The 21,075-nt window shown below is 36.6% G+C and overlaps 1 protein-coding gene across 6 annotated transcripts in view; it reads left to right on the forward strand.

Moving 5' to 3' along the window:
* bcas3 (BCAS3 microtubule associated cell migration factor) overlaps positions 1-21,075 on the forward strand; it is a 386,651-nt gene that overhangs the window by 12,077 nt on the left and 353,499 nt on the right. For all 6 annotated transcript variants that reach the window (XM_081614862.1, XM_081614859.1, XM_081614863.1 and 3 more), the window contains exons 6-7: positions 3,472-3,553; positions 7,497-7,569. In XM_081614862.1, coding sequence (XP_081470988.1) covers positions 3,472-3,553; positions 7,497-7,569 — 155 coding nt within the window. The remainder of the gene's footprint in view (positions 1-3,471; positions 3,554-7,496; positions 7,570-21,075) is intronic.

Raw genomic sequence — 21,075 nt, forward strand, 5'->3', positions numbered from 1 at the left:
GAATATTTCTCTTTTGTGTTTTTCATAAATAGAATAAAGATTTTATTATATTTAAATGTGCTCTTCAGAATCTGTGATCATATGATCCATGTGGGCATTTTAAACCAGAAATGATCAAACTCAGTGGCAAATACTAAAGTGTATGATAGCCCTTTAACACGAGGCTCAATATCTTCAGAATCATTAGCCAGTTGTGGATTTCTCATTGTCCTTATAACAGCAATTTAAAAGTGTCAGCGATTTCTTCTGGCCAGATCTGAGAACTTTAGGTTAACTAACCTTTAGCTAGCTAACAGGACAATACAAAAACAAATTCTCCAAGTACTTCTAAATATGTTTTTCTTTAAGGAATATTGTACTGTTTTTGATTGTTTTGCTCAGGTATACTTGTACTGCAATAAAATACACAGGTAGCACATTTTAATAAATAGACACTGCATCAGAATTCCAGGTCAGCACACCATGATTTACCTATTAACATGGTCATAATGTGCGTCCATTGTTCAAAGTTACATTAAGATACTAACATTCTTCTGATGTTCAGTTATGAGGCAGCATATCCTGATTAAAACATATATGATGTTTTAAGGCTATTGTTTCTGAATATTTTAATCATTGGTCTAATTAATCTGCATGGTTTTGTTACAGCCATGATGCGTAATACACCCTGTAAAGATAACATGCTGTGTTTAGTACAACTTTAATAGAGTTTTAATAAAGCCATATTACATTCCAGTTATTGAGAAGTGTAGAGCAAAAAATATACACTGGATATAAACAGCTGATGCTAAAAAGTGGCATATTCTGTAATAATGATTTAAAGGAAGTCAAACTAAACACACAAAGTCAAAATAAACTAAAAAAAAAAAACTTTTCACACTGTCGGTCATAAACTTCATTTTGTTAAAATATTTCATAATTATAAAAGGTTATTTGTTTTAGCAGTAGGCTACATTTATTTTTTCACTTCCACTATCAAATCTTTGCCATTTGATACTTTTACTTTCAGACTTGAAATCCTAGGACTTTTTCACACTGAAGCAAATATTTTTTTAATCTATTTTATGTTGAAGTAGTAGCAATATATTTTTTCACTGAGCATGAAAAACAAATACACATATGTGGAGTATATTTTTAGAAAAAAATGTTCTGGTGATGTCAAAGAAAAGACTATTACAAAACTCTACATGGTATGTGTAACTGTTCTTTTTCAAGTGGAATAGTGAGTTTGTTTTCTTAATGTTCCATGTATAGCACGGAGCATGATTGTTCACACTGAGCCATAACTATTTATTACTGTAAATCTGCTAATGTGGCATAGAGTTTATCACACCGTGTTCTTAGAAACAGGATATGATTATCTTTGGAGCTTCTTTTTCTGTAAAGATACCTGTTACTCTCCCTACGCAGAAGCTTCCTCCAAACCTCCAATATGTCCGACACACAGTGTTAATGCATGCATCTAGTACTTGTGAATATGGAGCAAATATCTGTTAACAGCTCACAGCACTACATTTGAGAGATTAAAACAGAGGAGCAGACACTGTGATTCCACAAAAACAACCAAACCACAAATGAAATGAATATAATGAATGGCTTTATGCTGGGAATGCAACTCTGAGAAAGCAATTTAGCATATTGCACACTCTGTGCTACTAATGTAATGCTACGAATGTTGATGGCAGAGGATGTCACACAGAGCCATGTAAGGCGAGGATGAGCTGCAGGGTAATGCACAATAACCCTGCGCATTAATCTTCAGCCTTCCCCTTTTCATTTTAATCCAGCAAATTCCATTATTGTCCCTTGCAGGTCCATTTGCCTCCATAGGAATCCTATTGTGCTGGCGGCTGTTGGTGCTCATATAACAAACCCATATCTCCAGTGTTAATCTTCCATCACTCGACCTCTTTGAATAAAAACACAGCTCCAAATCCATCAGTTTGGAATGGCTACTAATTGCACAAAAAGAGTGATCATCCTCTTGGATGGGTTTAAAGATTTAAAACAAACAGATTACAGCACCACTAAAGTGATAATGCATGTTTCGCTGCAATTTAGCCCCAGTTTTGTTGGGGCAGAATGCCCCAACAAAACTGGGGCATTCTGCACTTAGAACAATGTGGTATTACACATGTCAGATTCTGCAAAGATCCTCACACAGCAGTGACCTAATACACTGCTATGTTATATGAGTGCAGAAAGTCTAATCTGGAGCTGTTTCACATGCAGACCTCCGTTTAAGTGCTTTTTCCTTTAACCATTTATTGTATTTTTTTTCAATTTGCTGCAAAACTGGTATTTATTCAACTTTACAATCTGTTCTGTTAATAAACTCATAAATCTTTATCTGTAGATATTTCCAAAGTCTGTGTAAATATATCACAGTTTAAAAAAACCACATTCTTTCTTTTGCATTAATTGTCATTCTTTTGCCAAATGTCATAAAAAGACTTTGCAATCAGATTAAGTTATTTTGCTGGTTCAAAGTTGGTCCAAATGGTTTTTCAATTTGACCAGCATCTTTCCAGGACGTCTCCAGCGGACACTGAGAGCATCTCTAATCAGAACTGCGGATATTATAATGGAGGAAGTTGGGCTGCATTCTAAGAGTGAAATTCAAATGATTTCTCTCAGAATTCAGTCAGAATCTCGTTGGCTTTATGATGGGGAAACTCAGCTTTTTAAAATGTTAAGAGTTAATTACCAATCCGATTTTAATAAGGCTGGTTCAGATATAATTAACTTGGTTTGTATCACTTTTGGATGTTGCAGTTAAAAGTTTGTAATGCCAAATGATATGCAGCTTGTAAGCCCAGCCTGGCTGCTCTTTATATCTTACCAGTGAAGTGAGTCAATGTTAATTGTTTGCAGCATTCAATCTTATCCGAACGTCTTCATGATCCTGTTAGGATTTCTTAGTTGTCAGTTTACAACAAAAAACCTAAATAGGATTTGTGTCTACAGCATGCTGTTGAGAGTGTTGATGTAGGTTGAAGTCAGGAAAGCTTATGTTGAACCCGCTTTCAGAACTGAACATGAATCTCACCTGATACTTTAGACAACAGTTGTGTCTCATTAAGAACCGTTACCAGTTACCTGGTAGAAGGTGTTTGTGTGACTGAAGAAGCAGCACCTTTGCCCCACTATATACATTTTTACTTCTTTATATTATGCTATATTCACACAATTGGCAAATGCAACCCATATCCAATTATTTAGTTTTTTTTACCCTTATGCAATTCATATCCGGCTACCTTTTTGGCCCAATTCAAATCTTTTCACCCAACCAAAAAATTAGAATTTTGCCACTTCCATATGTGGTGCTTAATTGGATATGCATCTGATTGTTGTCATTGACGGGAGCCGTTGAGAACCTTTAAATAATATTTGTCTGTAGTGTAAAATGTGTTTTCTTTGTAATTGTTGAGGAGTTTTTATGTTATATACATCTGCATCCATTCCTCTCAGTTGGCAGGAGAAGCCCAGGAGCTGTTCTCGGTGCGTCATGGACCTGTTCGAGCTGCTCGGATTCTTCCTGCTCCTCACATCAGTGAGTACAATACGAGTCAGTTTTCAACTTTCCACAAAGCATTAGTGTTCTTTTCAAAATTTGGTGTGCTATATTTGTAATTGACACACTCACCTTGTCTGATCATTAGATCTCTAACAACACCTTACGTTTAATACCTGAAACACTTTTGTTTGGACTAAGAAAATATGTGTAACCAAAGGATTTAACACAGACTAATCTTTTTACTCCTAAGATACTTAGGTGTAGGAATGAAAATAAAATAAAAAGGTAACACTTTACTTGACGGGTTGTGAATAAGACTGTCATGACACTGTCATAAACATGACATAACACCTGTCATGAACATGAGTAAGTCTTCATGAATATTTATGACTATTTGTCAAAAAGTGTCATTTGGTAAATACTTTTATAACAAATTTATGTCAGATCATGATTTATTGGTTAATGTCAAATTGTCATAACAAAGACTTTTGAATAATGTCAGCTATGTATTAAAAGTGTCATGATTTACCGAATGACACTTTATGACAACAGTCATAAATATTCATGAAGACTTACTCATGTACATGACAGGTCATATTTATGACAGTGTCATGACAGTCTTATTCACAACCCGTCAAATAAAGTGCTACCAATAAAATTTTCATTTGTCTGTACATTTGATCATTCTGACATAGAAAGTACTCTTAGGTCATTGCTTCTGTTTCTTTTTATGTGTATCTCTGTATTTTCAAAACCTCAGTTGGTTGCGTCAGATAGTCAGGTTCTGGTTCTTTTTGGCGGTTTCTTCCTGCTAAAAGGACATTTTTTTCTCCACTGTCACTGCATGCTTGCTTGGTGTGAGGGATTGCTGTAAAGTCAACGACACAATACAAGCGACTTGCCACGAGGTCGTCCAGGAAGAGTGAATGCTGCAAGTCAGTGATGAGATGCAATCTACTGAGTTCCTTGGATAGAAACTTTTTAATCAATTTGAATAATAAACTGAACTTGACTACATTGTTTGATAACTAGGCTCTACTGGATTAAAATAACTTTTTTGTAGCATGTTGTGAATTGGCCCTGGATAAATAAACTAAATTCAATTAATTTTCAGTTATTCTTTACAAATAACATTATATCCAGGATACTATATTTTTATAATTTGGAAAAGGTGTCTTGCCCGTTTGCTTATTCAAAAGTTTATTTTTCTACTAAGCTTGGAATAGCGCTTCACGGCCATTTTAGTTTGGGACAAACAAGAGCGGTAAGAAGTGTTTTAGGGGACATGAGCAGCTGATTTGTGATCGGTTGATTTAGGTTATTAATATGTACAGTTTTATGCTCATCAATAGTTGTTTGCCAACTGCAAATAAACTCAAGATGACGAACAGTTTTATATGACACTGATGGTGACACTGATGGTGACATCATGACCAACACGGCAGGAGATCTAATTTATTCACAGGCTTTTATAAACTGAAGTTTAATTGGAAAAATTAACTGTAAAGCTTTGATGAGTCAATGTTTTTACCTACACTGACTGCCAAGCAGAAAGCTGATGAGATAGGCCCAGATAACTTGGTGCTAGCGAGTGCTAGCTACCTCACTGTGCGTAGCCAGAAAAAAACAAAAAAACAACTACTACCTTTCAACCAGGTAAACCCCGTTGAGATCTAAATCTCATTTTCAAGAGGGACCTTGGCAGAAGTTTGATATACACAGCAAATGTCGATATCAACTTAGAGAAAATTCCAAGTCCATATTGCAATAGTTCATATTCTGGTGAAAATTGTAAAAATCCCCCCCAAAAATTATACGTACGTACGTACGTATAATGTATGTATGTATGTATGTATGTATGTATGTATGTATGTATGTATGTATGTATGTAAATATTCTTTGTAAGGTAGCGCCACACATTGCTCTTGACAAACAGACACCAGTTACATAAAGAAGTGAGATTAATATCTCTATACTGCACACATTAATGGCATTTTATTATATTTTCAAAGTTACTGATATTTATTGACACTCATTGAACAGAGTGGAGAAAATAGTAAAAAAAACAACAATAATGCTATCAATTATTTTTAGCATCATTAATTGGAATTTATCAAGATAATACGTCAGAATTCTCATGATACATTTTTCATGATAAATAATAAATTATATCTTTAAACTGCCCACCCTTATATGCTGCCTTTAAATATTACAGCCACCCAGATATTGCACTCAAGCAGACAGTTGCAGTTCCAATAACTTGGGGATTATTGCATTGCAATATAAAACTGTTCTCAGCAGCAGGAGCCTTTTTGTGGTTTTAATGTGAACAGCTAGTTGGTACTCATACACCTACCTCATGAATTCCAGTGTGACCTGGAGAAGTGAGATTTGGTAGAATGGCCTGCCCAATTTGAACCACTGATTTGTTCTTCTTGGACTTCCTGACTGGTTCCAATTTTCTCTACAAATTCTATTTTGAAGCAAAGGAGTAAATGAAAAAGGAGGGATGGATGGAAAGATGAAAGTCCCCCCACGTGTCAGATATTTTAACGATTCTTTTGTCATTACATTGAAATTGGAAATGCAGAAAAAACACTACTATTCTTATTTCTAAAGTCAGGATACGCATGGTTCAGTTGTTTGAAAGATGTGATGCTCCTCAGACACAAGGTTCAAATTTAATCTCTGCAGGTGTCAGGCAGTGATGTAGAAGCTGTTTTCTTGAATTTCATGTTCTGTGAGAAAAACAGCTTTTTGTTCCCCGTCCATGTTCCGGTCTTTTGGCAAATTTCACCAACACACAATGGCAGCATTTTAAGAGTTCTGGAAATGGATGAAAGCAAATCTCAGTAATAAGAAGCAGCAGATAGCCTGACACATGAGGGGAGTAATTCTCTCAGCAGAAAATAAATATGAATTGTGCCACTGGGTAGGATACCAATTGTAATCTGCTAGAGTGCAAACAGTGTTGCACTGTGGTAGGCCATTAAAAGGCCAATTGTCTGGATTGAAACTCTGTGTGTGGGTGGACTTAAAGAGCCCCGAAAATAGGTGTTGATTATAATAAGCAAGATCTCCCTTTATGAGTATACACAGGGAAGTATGCGCTTCCAAAACAGAACGCATATTCACTTCCTCTCTAGATGGTAGAACCAGTGCTCCCAATGTTTCTGACTGACATTTTATCGGAGCCCTTTTTCACTAATATGCAATGTCCACAAAGGACATACCAAAACTACCCATACAATGTTTTTTAAAAAAGAATTGGAACTGATGTCAGTTTGTGTTTCTTCAAAATAGTCATTTCAAGGAAATTGTACAAATAATTTCCTTGAAAGTTCACATCCTTCCCTATTTGTCAGATGTTTTGATTTTACGGAGAAGCCTTATTTTAGTAACTGTCATTTTGCTAAGTCTCAGAGAAGCAATATTTACGTTAGAGTTCAGGATTATGACTGAGAAAAATGCTTGATGGCAAACATGAAAGGAGAAAGGACCCTTTGGGGAGTGCTAGGGGCTGATGGGGCCGCCACTTCTGCTCTCACGCCATACCACAGGAACTCAGGCTGATTACTGTTGAGCCTCAAATTACAGCCTTCTGAAAGAGAAGGGGACATCTTCTCCAATCTGAGCACCGTGATCCCCTGATCCCCAACCCAACTTCAACTATGAGACAATTAAAGCAGATCACTTCACTTAATGCAACATGTTTTGCCTTTCTTTTTTCTTAAATAGCTGCTGTGGTTGTAACATGCTGTAATCCAAACCACAAAATAAACAAGAGTAAGGTTCTTTAACCCCTTCGCCCCCCAGCCTTTTCTTGAAAACGATGGAAAGGTTCCACTTACCCAACATGGTTTTCACCGTTTGAGGCTCAAGAGGTCTCAAATGTTAAATATATCTTATTCAAAGGCAGAATTGTCTTTGAATAAGACAATTCTGCCTGCCTTACTCAAAGATGCCTCTTCTTCTCTAGGTCCTCTGAAAGTAGACGGCTTTGCTGAGAAGAGACCAATGCTGGGGGTCTGCAAGAGCGCAGGGTCTTCAGGGTGAGTTGATAAATTATCATAGACCTGGCAGCATTTCTTTACTAATCTCAATATTCTTAATGCTTTGTATATTAAAGGTTACTTTAAAAACTACCAATCTGTGGTTAATGAGTTTTATCTAATATAAACCTACAAAATGATTTAAAAAAAAGAAACATTGGAATACCACAGTTACTTCAAAGAAACTCTCCCTATTCACTCTAGGGTTTTGTATATGTTGTTTGCATCTAGAGTTTTTGGGATGTACTTGATTTTTTGCAAACATTTCCATTTTGCTCATCGTTGCTTCATAAATGATGACAGTGAAGACTGTAGTAAGTGGATTTGTAAAGCTGAGTTGATGGTAAATGATAAAATGGCCTCTAATTGTATAGCCAAAATACCAAAGCACACTACCTTCAGTCATTCATACACACATTCACATGCTGGTGGTGATGAGCCCTGGGACAAAATGGTGATTTAAAAAAATGCCCAACTTCTTCTGGGTTGGACCATGGTTCAAAGAGACCTTTTTTTACAGATGTCGATGACTGAACTCTGGATATCTGTCCAGTCAGCAGTCTTCCCTACGTGTATGTCTACGGACCCAGACTGAGAGACCTTAAATGGCTCAGAAAACCTTTGCAGGTATTTTGAGTAAAGTGGCTGATTAGGCTGATTAGGGTATGATACAATGAGGTTTCATTTAAATTTTCTGAGACATTGAAATTTGAGTTTTCATTCTCTGTTAACCATAATAATCAAAATTACAACAAAGCAAAGGCCTGAAATACATCATGTGTGGTGGTTCTGTATAATAAGAGTTTCACTTTCGGAGATGACTGGAGAGAAATATTGCATATTAAAATTTTTGAGATGAACTAGAATTTTATGTTTTGTAGTGTTTTAAGATGCAACAAATGATATGAATGAAAGCTGTAATAGCATTTGTGAGAGCTTTTAGATTGAACACTTTACATGCAGACAAGTAAAAATGAGGGAGCAATGTGGGCATAGCGAATGTGATTCATTGATATTTTTTTGTGGCATTATGGTTGGAATTTAAATGGTACCTGGAAAACGAGCTGATGTCAGTTCTCAGTTCACAGCTCTTTTACAACTGTGAGTGTAATGTCTCGGTTTTGTGAAATAAGTGAATTTTACTGCTGGATGTCATGGCTTCCTAAACTAACTTCTTATATATAATTAGTCAATACCTTCCCCTTACCTCTTCTTTGACTTACTCCTCCAGAGCAACACTAAATTGAGCTTAATATGTCCTCCCCAGGAAATGAAATAAGGAAGTCTGTCCTCCAGTGTTGTAGTACTCGAAATCGGTCTTGGTCTCGATATCATTTTTTGATGGTCTCTGTCTCGTCTCGGACTCGACCGCATTTAGTCTCGGTCTTGTGTCGGTCTCGGGTGCTGAGGACTCTGCATTTTATTTCAAGACCAGTCGAGACCGCAACTGTGAAAATATCACTAAGTGTACAGCACACCAGGGCCGTGCAGAGACCACTAAAGGGGCAGGAGCTCAAAAAAAAAAAAAAAAAAAAGCACATCTAACTGCATTTTAGGACAGAATATTAACAAAGCCATACAGCTTTCAGAGTTTAATAAACAATGATAAATTACAAAAATGTGAGATATGCAATCAAAGCTAAGGGAAATCTCTATATAGAGCATAACACTATGTCTATGTAAGATATTTTATTAGTAATTTCTTTCTGCAGGTCTGTTTTGTTATAGGAAAGTATTGCAATATTCAAACCCGCAATTTAGCAAGATATGTAAATCAGAGCTGGACCAGACATATTTTGTCTTTACAGAATTACACTATTAAAAATATAAACAAGGGCACAATGCAACCTTTTACTGTACTGTAATCTATAAAAAAGAGCTTCCTGTTTGCTGCAGTGGAGATGAAGATGGTCCATTCAGGAAAGCAGAGCTGCATCAAACTTTAAGGTGGAACTGCAGAAAAAAGAAAAAAACAAAAGTTAATGCATGTCACCATGAGAAAAAACTACTGAGTTTTGCTTAAAAAAACTTTTTTAAACATTTAAATCACATTTGTCTCATGAAGTGAATTTTTTTTGCAAAACAAACTTATTTGTGCATGTCAGAAATCTTTTCTTGATATTCTAAGGTTTTGTTTGACTGATAGTTTTGCTTGTGATTCTCACATGACATTGTGGGCAGGGCCCAAAATCGCAACAAAAGATTTCTGATGTGTGCAAATAAAAGTTTGTTTGGCAAAAAACTTTTTAAGTTCACAAGACAAAAATTAGTTCTTTAATTAAAAAAAAAAAAGTTTTTTAAACAAAACAATTTGTTTTTTAAAAATAAATCACTACAATTTCAAAAGTTTTGATTACAATTTTATTTTACTTAACTGAGGTTAGTTTTTTTTTTTCCATTGAATAATTGGGAAAAAATAATTCACTGCATTCTCTGCGAACCAGACCCTAAACTTAAAGTCTGGGTTGAGTTTTTTCCCCTTCATTAATGACGCTTTTATTACATTCATTATATCTATCATGGTAATTCAGGGTGAGTTATTTTTAATTCTAAATGAATATCCTTGTTGGACTTTTATTTAAGTGTTATTCTCCTTCAAGATACATTTACCTAACGCCTGAATAAATGCAATGTACATTATGCAGCAAAGGAAATTAGAAGACATATCCATTATGGATGATCGGTTTTGGATGGGCGATGTGCCTCGGATACAGGGAAGAAGCTTTTAGTTATCTTGCTTTGTTGGTAAAGTTGTTAGCTAGCAGCTAGCTAATAGCACAACAACAACAACCTAATGTCTGTATGATAAAAATACTGAATCAATGGATGAGAACAGTTTTTCCTCACCTGGCTGTCTCCTCCCGCTCAGTAGTTCTTCAGAGAAAGGCAGAAGCAGAGGCCTGTCAGTGTCTGTTGTATTTCATTACCTCTCTGCTTAAACCGCGACTCCGTGCTGAAGCAGAAACAATACTTCAACGTTTTCGTTATCTGACAAGTAGCAAGTCTACTCCACTTTATTCACCAAAAACGCTTTTTTTAATTCACCGGAAACTGTTCTGTAATCTGGAAAGTTTGCTACGTTGAGCTCCAGTTAGCCGCCTTATCTCACTGTGAGAGAGGCAACTGCGTCATGCGTCATGGGCAAAAGGTCAAAGGTAACAAGGTGACCGGAGGGCTTATTATGTTGTACAAAAAAAAAAATAAAAAATTTTAGTACATGTTATGTGTCAGAGGAGGGCTTAGAAAATAGTAATACCAAAAAAAAAATAAAAATAAAAATAAAAATTGACCAAAAGGGCACTTGGGGGCAAGGAGCAAAAGGGGCAGGTGCTCAAGCACCCCCAGATCCCCCCCTGCACGTGCCTGCAGCATATACTGTCCAGTTTATTTGTTAACAGTGGATGCAAAACGCACCGATTTAAATCCAAGCAATAACGTGTTTCTGTTACTCCCCCTCCCCACCTTTTACTCGCACGCGGCTCTGAGACATGCGCAGTGGTTTCCTCTGAGCAGCAGAAGATCTGTCTAATCGTCAGAAATAGAATTGAGCTGCATAAATCATAAGAAATCTGATGGCCACAGCTAACTCAGCAGCGCTTCGCTTTCACAGACGGTGAGGACTACGTCTAACTTTTTTCGTCCTTTAGAAAAGAAGCTCAAAGAAAGGTAAGCTCCATTGACGTGATGTTAGCAAAGCTAGCTGTACAGAGACACAAAAGCATTTATCGCATATATGGGACAACCCTGTGTCCAAAAGTCTGCAATATAGTGATGTGACATTCAGGAACAGTCCGATTCTTCTGAATGGCTTTTTACTTAGAACATAGGACCGGAGTGTCACTGAGAGCTGTTCTTTGTTCTTGTAATGCTCTGCGTACACTGCAGTAGTAGCTCTCATTATTTTATTTAATCATGCACATTGATATTTTTTTAATTAACAAATAAATAAAACAAAAGAACGAAAGTACGCAGAGCATGCACATTGCTCTATGATTGTTTTTGTTCAAAGTGGCAGGTGTAATGTCTGCCATGGTGTCAGACTACCTTGCTTCATGTAGCCAGAGAGAGGGTGAAAACAGTCATGGTGAGCACCTTGTGCTTGGTTACTTCTTTGTTGCTCCTTGGTCAGTGTTCATAGTTGAGCGTTATTTACCGTCAGGGCATTGCCTCAATTGCTATGTGTTATGGTGCAGACAATGATGGTTTCTGACATGAGCAATATGGGCAAACACCCAGGGTGTTATCTTTTTAGGGATGGCAAGAGACCACCTCGGATTGTAGCACAAAGATGGAAGCTCTTCATTTTAATATTGGTAAAATGTATTAAGTATTTAATATCTAGGTGTTTTTATGGGAATATGGATCTTTCAGATCAATTTGAGAAGCAGTTTTGATCATATTTCACATTTTATCAAGTCATATAGCGCAGGCCGCTGGTCTTGGTCTTGACTCGGTCTCGACTTACCTCGGTCTTGGTCTCGACTTGGTCTCTGACCCTAAAAGTCTTGGTCTTATCTCGGTCTTGATACGCTCTGGTCTTGGTCTTGTCTTGGTCTCGGGTTAGGTGGTCTTGACCACAACACTGCTGTCCTCAGCCGAGTCTTGATGGAGACCACCTTCTTGATGTTTTCCAGAATCTGCTTCTCCTGTCTTTCTGACGCTGTCGCCATTGCTTCTGCTTTTCCTATGTCCTCACTGACATTGAGACATGTTGCACTTTGACGGTTTGGCGAATCACCCAGGCGTTGCTTGCCACTAATGCTGAAAACATGCAGTATGTTGAAAAGCAGAAACCCTGACCTCTGGCTGGATGACATCGCTTGGTTCTTCCTCCTGGAGAAGTGCTTGGTAAATAACACTCTGGTAAGACGCAAGAAGGAAAAAGGCTTCCGGGTGCGGCGGAGTACTTTCCGTACAGCCTGTTCATAAACTTGCTACAGTCTTCACACAATTTTTTTTCTGTATAATCATTTCGAAATAACAGCTTTTGTTAACCACCAAAAAGGACGCCATCCTGACACTTAAATGGAAAACAGATTGGAGTCTTGGCCGCTGTTGCTGTGCTGGTTTCGAAGTTGGTTCAGTCAGCTCTAGGCTTAGATTACAAGATTTGCAAATTAAAGGAAAACGAGAGAGAGGGGAAAAAAGCATGTGCTGAAGGCCTGTACTTGTGGATTTGCAGCCAGGCACACTCAACATAATTTTATCAATGGAAAGGATTGTGCATAAGTCCAAACAATGTATAGTTGCAGTGATTTTGCCTGACAGAAAAACTATGTATGGGTCCTTTTGCATCAGTGCCAACAGTACCTTTGGATTTAGTAAACAATGCAGGTGCAGTGTTTATTGGCTATGACTCCTTATGTTTCTGGACAAGATGCAGTGTACGAGGCCAGGTATTGTTCTTCAAGTAAATCTTAAATTTGTAAATTGATGCACCTATATTGGCTCTGTTTTTATTTTTTAGAACACACTCATCAAGTGAAAAATCAGCTATGAAGAAACAAGCTTTGTTTTCTGGTGTTTGGGAATTTCAGATTCCATCTCCCTACTTCACAGCATCTCCAACTGTGTAGAGGACATGGCCCTCTGTTCACTCAACAAATTCCTCTTTAACAATCTGGATTCCTTTTTTTTAAAGATGTTATTGGCTCTAGTGGCCTTTATTTGAAAGTAGTTCGACAGGAAACAGGGTAATCAGAGAGGGGGAAGACATGCGGCAAACATCGCCAGGGAATCAAACCTGTGACCACCACCACCACAAGGACTAAGGCCTCAATACGTGGGTCATGCTCTGTCTCTGCACCACCACAGCACCCTGGATTGCTTTTTCAACTGTGGTAGCTACACATTGATTTTACTGGACCAGTGATTGGACCAGTCAACTCTAAGAAGTCTTAGTTTATTTTCTCTGCACTGTTCCATTACATTGTATTCTATGCATCATAGTTTTTAATTGGGTTTTTTTATTTTTAGGGAAACTCCTGATGACCGGGAAGTTGTGCAGCCACTGTTGACTGTTGTCTTCCCTATGACTCAAAGTAAATTAATTCTTCCTTCAAGATTCTTTGACACTGGAGAAAAAGTCCCATATTTACCCATTTGTAAATATGGGTATTTTCCATTATTTTTCCATTAACACATTTGGTTTGTGTTAATGAGTAACTTTTTGTCTTTCTATTAACAACAGTTTTTCTTTCATTGAATAGAAAAAAACCCTCATTTGTTCTCACTTAATTGTTTGTATTCTAGCAAACAAACTCATGTAGCTATCTGTATCCAGTAGCTTATGTCAGGTAAAACTAGATATACAGTATGTACTATTATAGCTCCATTCCTTTTTTATCCTGTAAATGGAAGCTTGGGGATTGTCTTTGTGGTTTTGCAGTGAAAGGCTGGGTTCACATGCATCAGACAAACTCATCAATTGCTACACACTGCCCTTCTGCACTGTGCTCTATGCTGTAGCTATACAGCAAAAGATACTTTTGTTTTAGGGTTGTATGATATACTGAAGGGCAAAGTCTCATATCTTGGTTGAGAAGCAACTCCAAACAGATTGTATCAGAAGGCTTCACTGTTTTTTAGAAGTTCTGAAAACGTTTGGCTGTTTTCAGTGATGACTCTTGTATTATAAATAGTTTTCTCTTGTCTTCGTAGTAGTATTTTCCATTATTTTAAATGACTAGCCAATATTGTCAGATGTTTCCTCTTGCGGGAGGTAACTAGGTCTTTTTGGTGGATATTGAAGTATGGGGTTGAATAGAATTTTTTTCAGTTCTGTTTCATTTGGTTGTCTGCTGCTACACATGACATCTCTGGGTCCCTCCCTTTGCTCTCAGCTACAGCTTTTCCCTGCCAGCAGATCCTGTTGGTTAGGCTAGCTAGCACAGCCACCAATGACCACGGATAAATGGTTTTCCTGTAATGGTAAATTGTTTATGTTCTCATTAACATATTGAGCAGCGAATGCATGAGATTGAGTGGCATCGCTAAGATCCTCCACCTGGCTCTGATTGCTTGTTTTTGGTCAGGATCTGTGTATTTCTTCAGATGGCAATAGTAGCTCAGGGAGGCAGTGGAGGAAATCTTAACATGGTGACAATTTTATCAAATATGAATATGTTTTAACATATTCTAAGTAAAAGTTACATATTGCAGCTTTTATGACTTTCAGTTTTGTGTGAATTGTAAGAACTGATATCCAATCTCAACTTTTTCTGAAATGTTTGCATTTACTCACACAGGCTTTAGTTAAACTTAACACCTGCCTCCTTTCTCACTAATAAAGACAGCCATGTATTTGTGTGATTGTGGCAACTCACACAAAGGTCTGAATAAAAAGGGCGTAAAACTTGACTCCAGGTTAATTTTTTAAGTTATTTATTTTTTAAGTATTTTTTGGATCTAGTGACCTTTATTTCCTGTCACTCACAGTAGATTGAGAGGAAAGAGGGCAGTGGGAGAGGAGGAAGACATGCGGCAAAGGTCAAGAGGCTGGGATTTGACTTCCTGAACATTTATATTGAAATCTAGCTGGAACATTATCGTAAAAACTCTGGATCATAATTTCATTGTTGCAAGAATCAAATTCCACTTAACCTCCTTAAACACTTTTGATGGCAAAAAGCCTGCTGTGGCATTAAGCCTCGTCATTCAGTTCATTTTCATGACAGGTTTTGCTGTGTTTACTAGATGTATAATTCTTCTAAAATGTATTAAGCGGAAATCATCATGCATTTGAACAAAATGAGCCACCAGATTAAGGAGATTTAGAGAAGTGATGTTTTCTATCCACCATGAGGACGTGGTGTTTCTGACTGTCATGTGACCCCACACACAAGTCTTGGTTTGTATCTATCATCAACTAAGGCAAAGTATTCTCACTATTTAGACTATATTCTATTCATATTGGGATTATGTTTAGATGTTTAAAGTAGTATTGATGATGGTTTAGGTTCTTTGGATGACTGGTATTCAGAAAGAATGTCAACCCTGAAACTTAATGGATCTAGAGGAGTTGATCTTCAGAATTTGGCTTCAGTTTGTGAACATAACTTTGTTTTCCACAGAAAACACCCGAATTGGATCATTCTAGGCCCCTTTTTAACCATCAGTGTTTCAATGCCCCGGACATTCAAAAACACACACACTTGTTCAGTGCACAGGCAGGGTTGCAGGGCTCCAGTTTCACTCTGGAGTGGTTTATTTTGACTTGCATGTCTGTTTTATGTCTGTCGAAAATGTGTTCTGCCTCACCAGTTTTCCCCCTTCAAATAGGAAGTCAGATTAAACTTGGTACTGCTGGAAGTGGTGTGTATAAACACACCCGACAAACTGAATGATTTGTAATGACTTTTCAAATCGTTACCCCAAACCTCATGCCCTAAACCAAGCCCCCTCTGGCCAAATTAGTAAATATTTTATTGTATTAATGTTTAGTTTTAAAGTTTTCTTAGGCATGCAAAAGGCATTTTCAGCTATTGCTTGGCCACATACGTTTTCTTTTCTACGGACTTAATTTCTCTCTAATAACTTTAACTATCTGAAAATTATTTTACATATTACAATGCATTGAGGTTGAATATTATTTTTCCTTACTCTCATACAATAAATAAATTTGTTATGTGTGGTTTGATGGTCATTTTCAGTCTCTCTCCACAAGCAAATAAAATTGCATCATATTTATCAGTTTAAAACATAAAATCACATGAATACACAGCACAGGAATACAAAAATACTGCAATATCTAGCTTGATTCATTTATTGATTGATTGATATTTACTAAGTTTATTCAATTTTCAAACTTATTTAGGAATTAATTAGCAAGCATTTCTATAAATATACTATAAATATTGAACATTTGCTAATTTAAAACAGCTATGGTATATGCCACACAGTGTATTTTTTTGTTACTATGTTTCAATACTTTGTCAAAATATCAAATGCATTTTGAATACCTTGATGAGTTAATTTTTTTTTCTTCAACAAAAAAATACACATAAGTTGTTTGTGTCAAAAGCTGCATTTCTATTAACCGAAAAATTTCACAAATTAATATTTCAAAAATAAATTGACTTGATTGAAACACATCAATTTCAAAAAACACATTTTTCAGTAAAATGTTTTTGCCTGATGATAAAGTGTTTTTTCAGCCATATTGAAACATTTTTTACATCACACAAGTCGTCAACAGCCGGATGTTACTACTGGCAAAAAAGGACAAAGAAGATGACAGGAAGTGATAGGAGGATGATGGATTGTCAATATTTCTATGTTGAGCAGTTATTGTGATGTGTAACTGTGGTAACAAGGTGTTTTGTTTTTTAAAGCCCAGAGCAACTGATTAGCATCTAAGACTTAAATAATTCCTGAACTGTGACCCCCAAATTCCAGAGGAATTGAAGTAGAGGCCTCATGGATGCAGAGCAGAACCAAAAAGCTAAGAAGAAAAATTCACACCATTTCTTCCATTAACCACAATGGGCAAGGATCCGGTCCCCGACTCCAATATCTCTCTACCTGGTTTTATAACCAAATGGACAGACAGAGATTTAAAGAGCAGAGTCAAAAACAAAGGATGAGGATTAGTAGAATTGCCAACAACTGATGATGTCATCCAGAACATCTTACTGTGGAAAATCATTTCTGCTGACTGGTTATTGAGCTGTCGGCATGTGATGAAATTCATGACAGTCCAACAGTGTCTTCAGTGAGAGGACACTGTTGGATTGGTCCCAAGGCTGACCGCCACTGGAGATCCTTTTTGAAGATTCTTGGATGATACGAGTTTAATTTTGTGATAAATAAGGTATTTTTAATTGAGTTTGAATTAAATTAGTTACTGATTTAATTGACAGTTTTTGGAAGATTCCAGATTCCTACAATGAGTCCTAATTTCCTGTGAGGGAAATGGTCGACTTGAGATCTTGTTGGACGAGCGTCATTAAAACTGTCTGTAATCTGGAAACTTTTCCTGTGTTCCGCCTCCGTCATTGGCCTCTTGCTGTCAGAATAAATACTGTGCTAAAATACATTAGCTAAAGAGGACGACGGTATTAAAGATTAACTTTCATTTGGGTCATCATGCAGTTAAATGAGATAACTTTTAGAATAGCTTTGTTTAACATCCTGGAAAGAAATCTTATTTGTAAATAATTTTAACAATTTCAAGAATTGAATGTACTTCCTCTGCACCACAGAACTGACATCGTTATGCACCAGGAAAGCTGACATTTTTACATTTGTAAATAGAACTCTTGCAAGAAAAAGAACTTCTCTGGGAGCATATGTTTCTGTGTCATGTGGTTTCACTTAGGTTTGACAGAAAACTGGCACACTTCGCTAAAATGGCTAAAATTGGATCTAATGCAAGCTGTGGTTTTTGTAATGAATATTAATATCCACCTAGCTGCTGTCAAAAAAGGAATCAACTCAGTTTAAGAACTGATTACATACATTTTTATGTTCTTGTTTTTTAAACTGCTACACTAGTTACTTTGTCAACATGGTACTAGTATTGCTTTCTTTTTGTTCATCATTTGTGTGATCAGTAACGTGTTTTACACAGATTCTTTGGCTTTTATATCTGTTTCGCAGGCTACTGTAAGTAAAGGGTCATAGAGGTCAAAAGCAAAGGAAATCTGTCTTTGGCAGCCTCCATCCATAGTGTTGTGGTTGAACTTTTTACCTTAGTAATTAAGGTAGTGCCTGTAGTATGCCACAATAACTGTGGCCCCTGGGCCCTGGGTAGTTTGATGTGGCAGGCAGTTTCTGCTGTTTTGAATAAGAGTTTTAGATGAAATGAAAGTAGGACTTCAGAATGAGTGGGTAAAGAAAGAACCTTGTTGTTTCTTTACAAGTTGTTATGGAAATGACTCACAAAAGATGGGGTTTCGAGGTGCTGATAAAAATGTGCTGGTGCTGTGCCTTGACAAGGCATTCATACTACTTTGACTTTTTCACATTTTGTCAAAAAATAAGAAAATGTATGCTTATTTTTTTTGGAATTCTTTTTTGCTGGAACATGTCTGAAACAGTGCTACTCATTTATATTCAGCCTCCGTGAGTTAAAATATTTTGTTGCAATTACAGTTTCAGTTCTTTTGGGTTGTGTTTTTGCCTATTTTTTTGTCACAAAGAGCTCAGATTGGTTGTAGAGTTCTACAACCAATCTCTCTACAACCAAATTGTGGTTGTGAACCACAATTTTCATGTCTTCTCAATTAGATATTTGTTTGGACTTTGACTAGACTCTTGAGAAGTATGCTTGATCTAAACCATTCCAATAATAATAATATTTTCCTCATCATTCTGACCAGCTTATCTGCCTCTTAACTACAACATCCCCACAGCAGGATGCTGCCACTGCCATGTTTTTAACAGTGGAATTTTGAGTGATGTGTTTCATTTTTGGTCAAAGGCAAATAACTAGGGAAAATATTAAAGATGTTTTATTTTGACAAACCAAAACCTCCAATTAACATTCATAACGTTCCTTCTCTGCATTCTTAGCAAATACATAATGCAGCTTAGGAGTATTTTATATTCCTAAGCTGCATTATCTTTTGAATATTTTTGATATTCTCTTTGGAAAAATCTGCAAATAGGCCCTGTAGTGAACAGAGGGAATGGCATGTCACACTTTCTTCACATTTTCATTAGGAAAAGTTATAACATTTCTTAAGTAAACATTGATACAAGTGGTTTTATGTTTGAGATTCCATTATCCACAGGTCCAGACAGTTGAATCAATTTTATGTGAACTTGTTTTATTTGATCCTATATTTGTTGTGGCATTTTCTGAAATTTGATAACCCTTGGTCATTGTTAGGTAACGTGCATGGAAACCATGAACTCCTGAGGATGTTGTTGTTTACAACAAAAATCCTATGTTGATTGAATTTCTTTTTTTTTTATTGTTAGCTTGTTAGATTAAGCTGATGTAAAAGACCAAAGTTATGTCTTCTGTCAGTGAGCTAAGATCTCCAATTGGAACAGCTTTTTTTTCTATATAGAATTTCTTAGGTATGTTAGTTTTTCTATTTGCCAAACTGTCATCCTTTATTCATAAAATGTTCTACTCTGCCAAAACTCTTTGTGTAGTTTTTTGTGCTTGTTAAATAAATGTCAATACAACACCATTGTCAGTGTTCTGCCATACTTAGATCAGTTTCTGGCTCATATAGGTTTAATGCATAATTTAATGGAAATACCATTCCTCAGAAATTGTGGAGTGTCAGAGTTCTGTCTCTCTGTAAACCCAGCATCAGGATCCAAAAGTGAACTTGTGTTTGTATAACATTTCCACACCATGTAATTGCCACATGTATTTAGGGACCTTGTAAAACTTTGCACCAGTAGGAAATGTGGTAACATCCTTTCCCTGTAAATGAAATTACTTGCCTAGTTTTTAATTCCTTTCTAGGGCTTCCATCCATATTTTCCATATCCACATGGAGTCTTGTGGTTTCAAGCGCTTGGTTTAGTTCATGTTTATATAAAAATGTGTTCAGATTGCCTTAGCCTCATGGAATAAGATCAGCACTGATGTAAAAAATAAAATAAAATCACATGCTACTCCATTTCAAGGTGGAAATGAATAGAGTAGATTGATATAAGATGCCTATAAAATGGCTTAGTGGTCATGAATTGTCCTTAATGAGAACTTAGCAGTGAATAGGATACATTACTAATTTGGCAATTTCAAATTGTCATTATCATTTGATTGAATTATTATTGAGATGTATTCAGTGCTGCAATCAGACACATTTTAATCCAGAAATTGAAAAAAATCATGCTATCCATGAGAACAGTCTGATTTGGATCGTTTGTGGAACAAACCTGAGGCAAAAAATAGTTGCATTCAAACTAATCTTTTATTCCATTAAATTTAGGTGTTCCTACAAGTAACATTTCAAATATGTTACTTGTAGGAAATACAGTATATTACTTGGAGTGCCAACATTACATGACATGTTTGATAATGAAACTGAATTATATAATTAATTCAGTGGACTCTCGGAATTCACGGGGATTAGAGAGCACAACCGCCTAAGAATCTGACATCTCTGAATAACCCCTCTAAAAATGCTAAAGCTGCCCATTTTAAATGGGTCAAACACCAAATATAGCTTAGTATGCATTAATACGCACAGTGGAAACTCTCAGCACTCCTGGTCTGCCTTACCTCTTCTCCTGGGGGTACAGCTAGTCAGTGGCAAGAAAAGTGAATGGCCCTCATGGATTGGCTGCTTTGCAAATGGTGGCCACTAGTGTGTCAAGGAGCATTACGCCTCGGTATTTCATATTCCTAAACTGCATTATCTTTTGAATATTTTTGATATTCTCTTTGGAAAAATCTGCAAATAGGCAGATTTCCAGGTATTACTTGGAGTTGCATTCCACAAGAGAATCTGTGAATCGGCAGGAACCTACTGTAATTTGAAAACTTAGATTGAAATCCTGGGACATTTGTGAGACTTCAGCAGAATGTTTTCTACCATT

This window comes from Poecilia reticulata, chromosome 13 (genome assembly GCF_904066995.2).
Source record: "Poecilia reticulata chromosome 13, P_reticulata-male-v2, whole genome shotgun sequence".
Classification (NCBI taxonomy): Eukaryota; Metazoa; Chordata; class Actinopteri; order Cyprinodontiformes; family Poeciliidae; genus Poecilia; species Poecilia reticulata.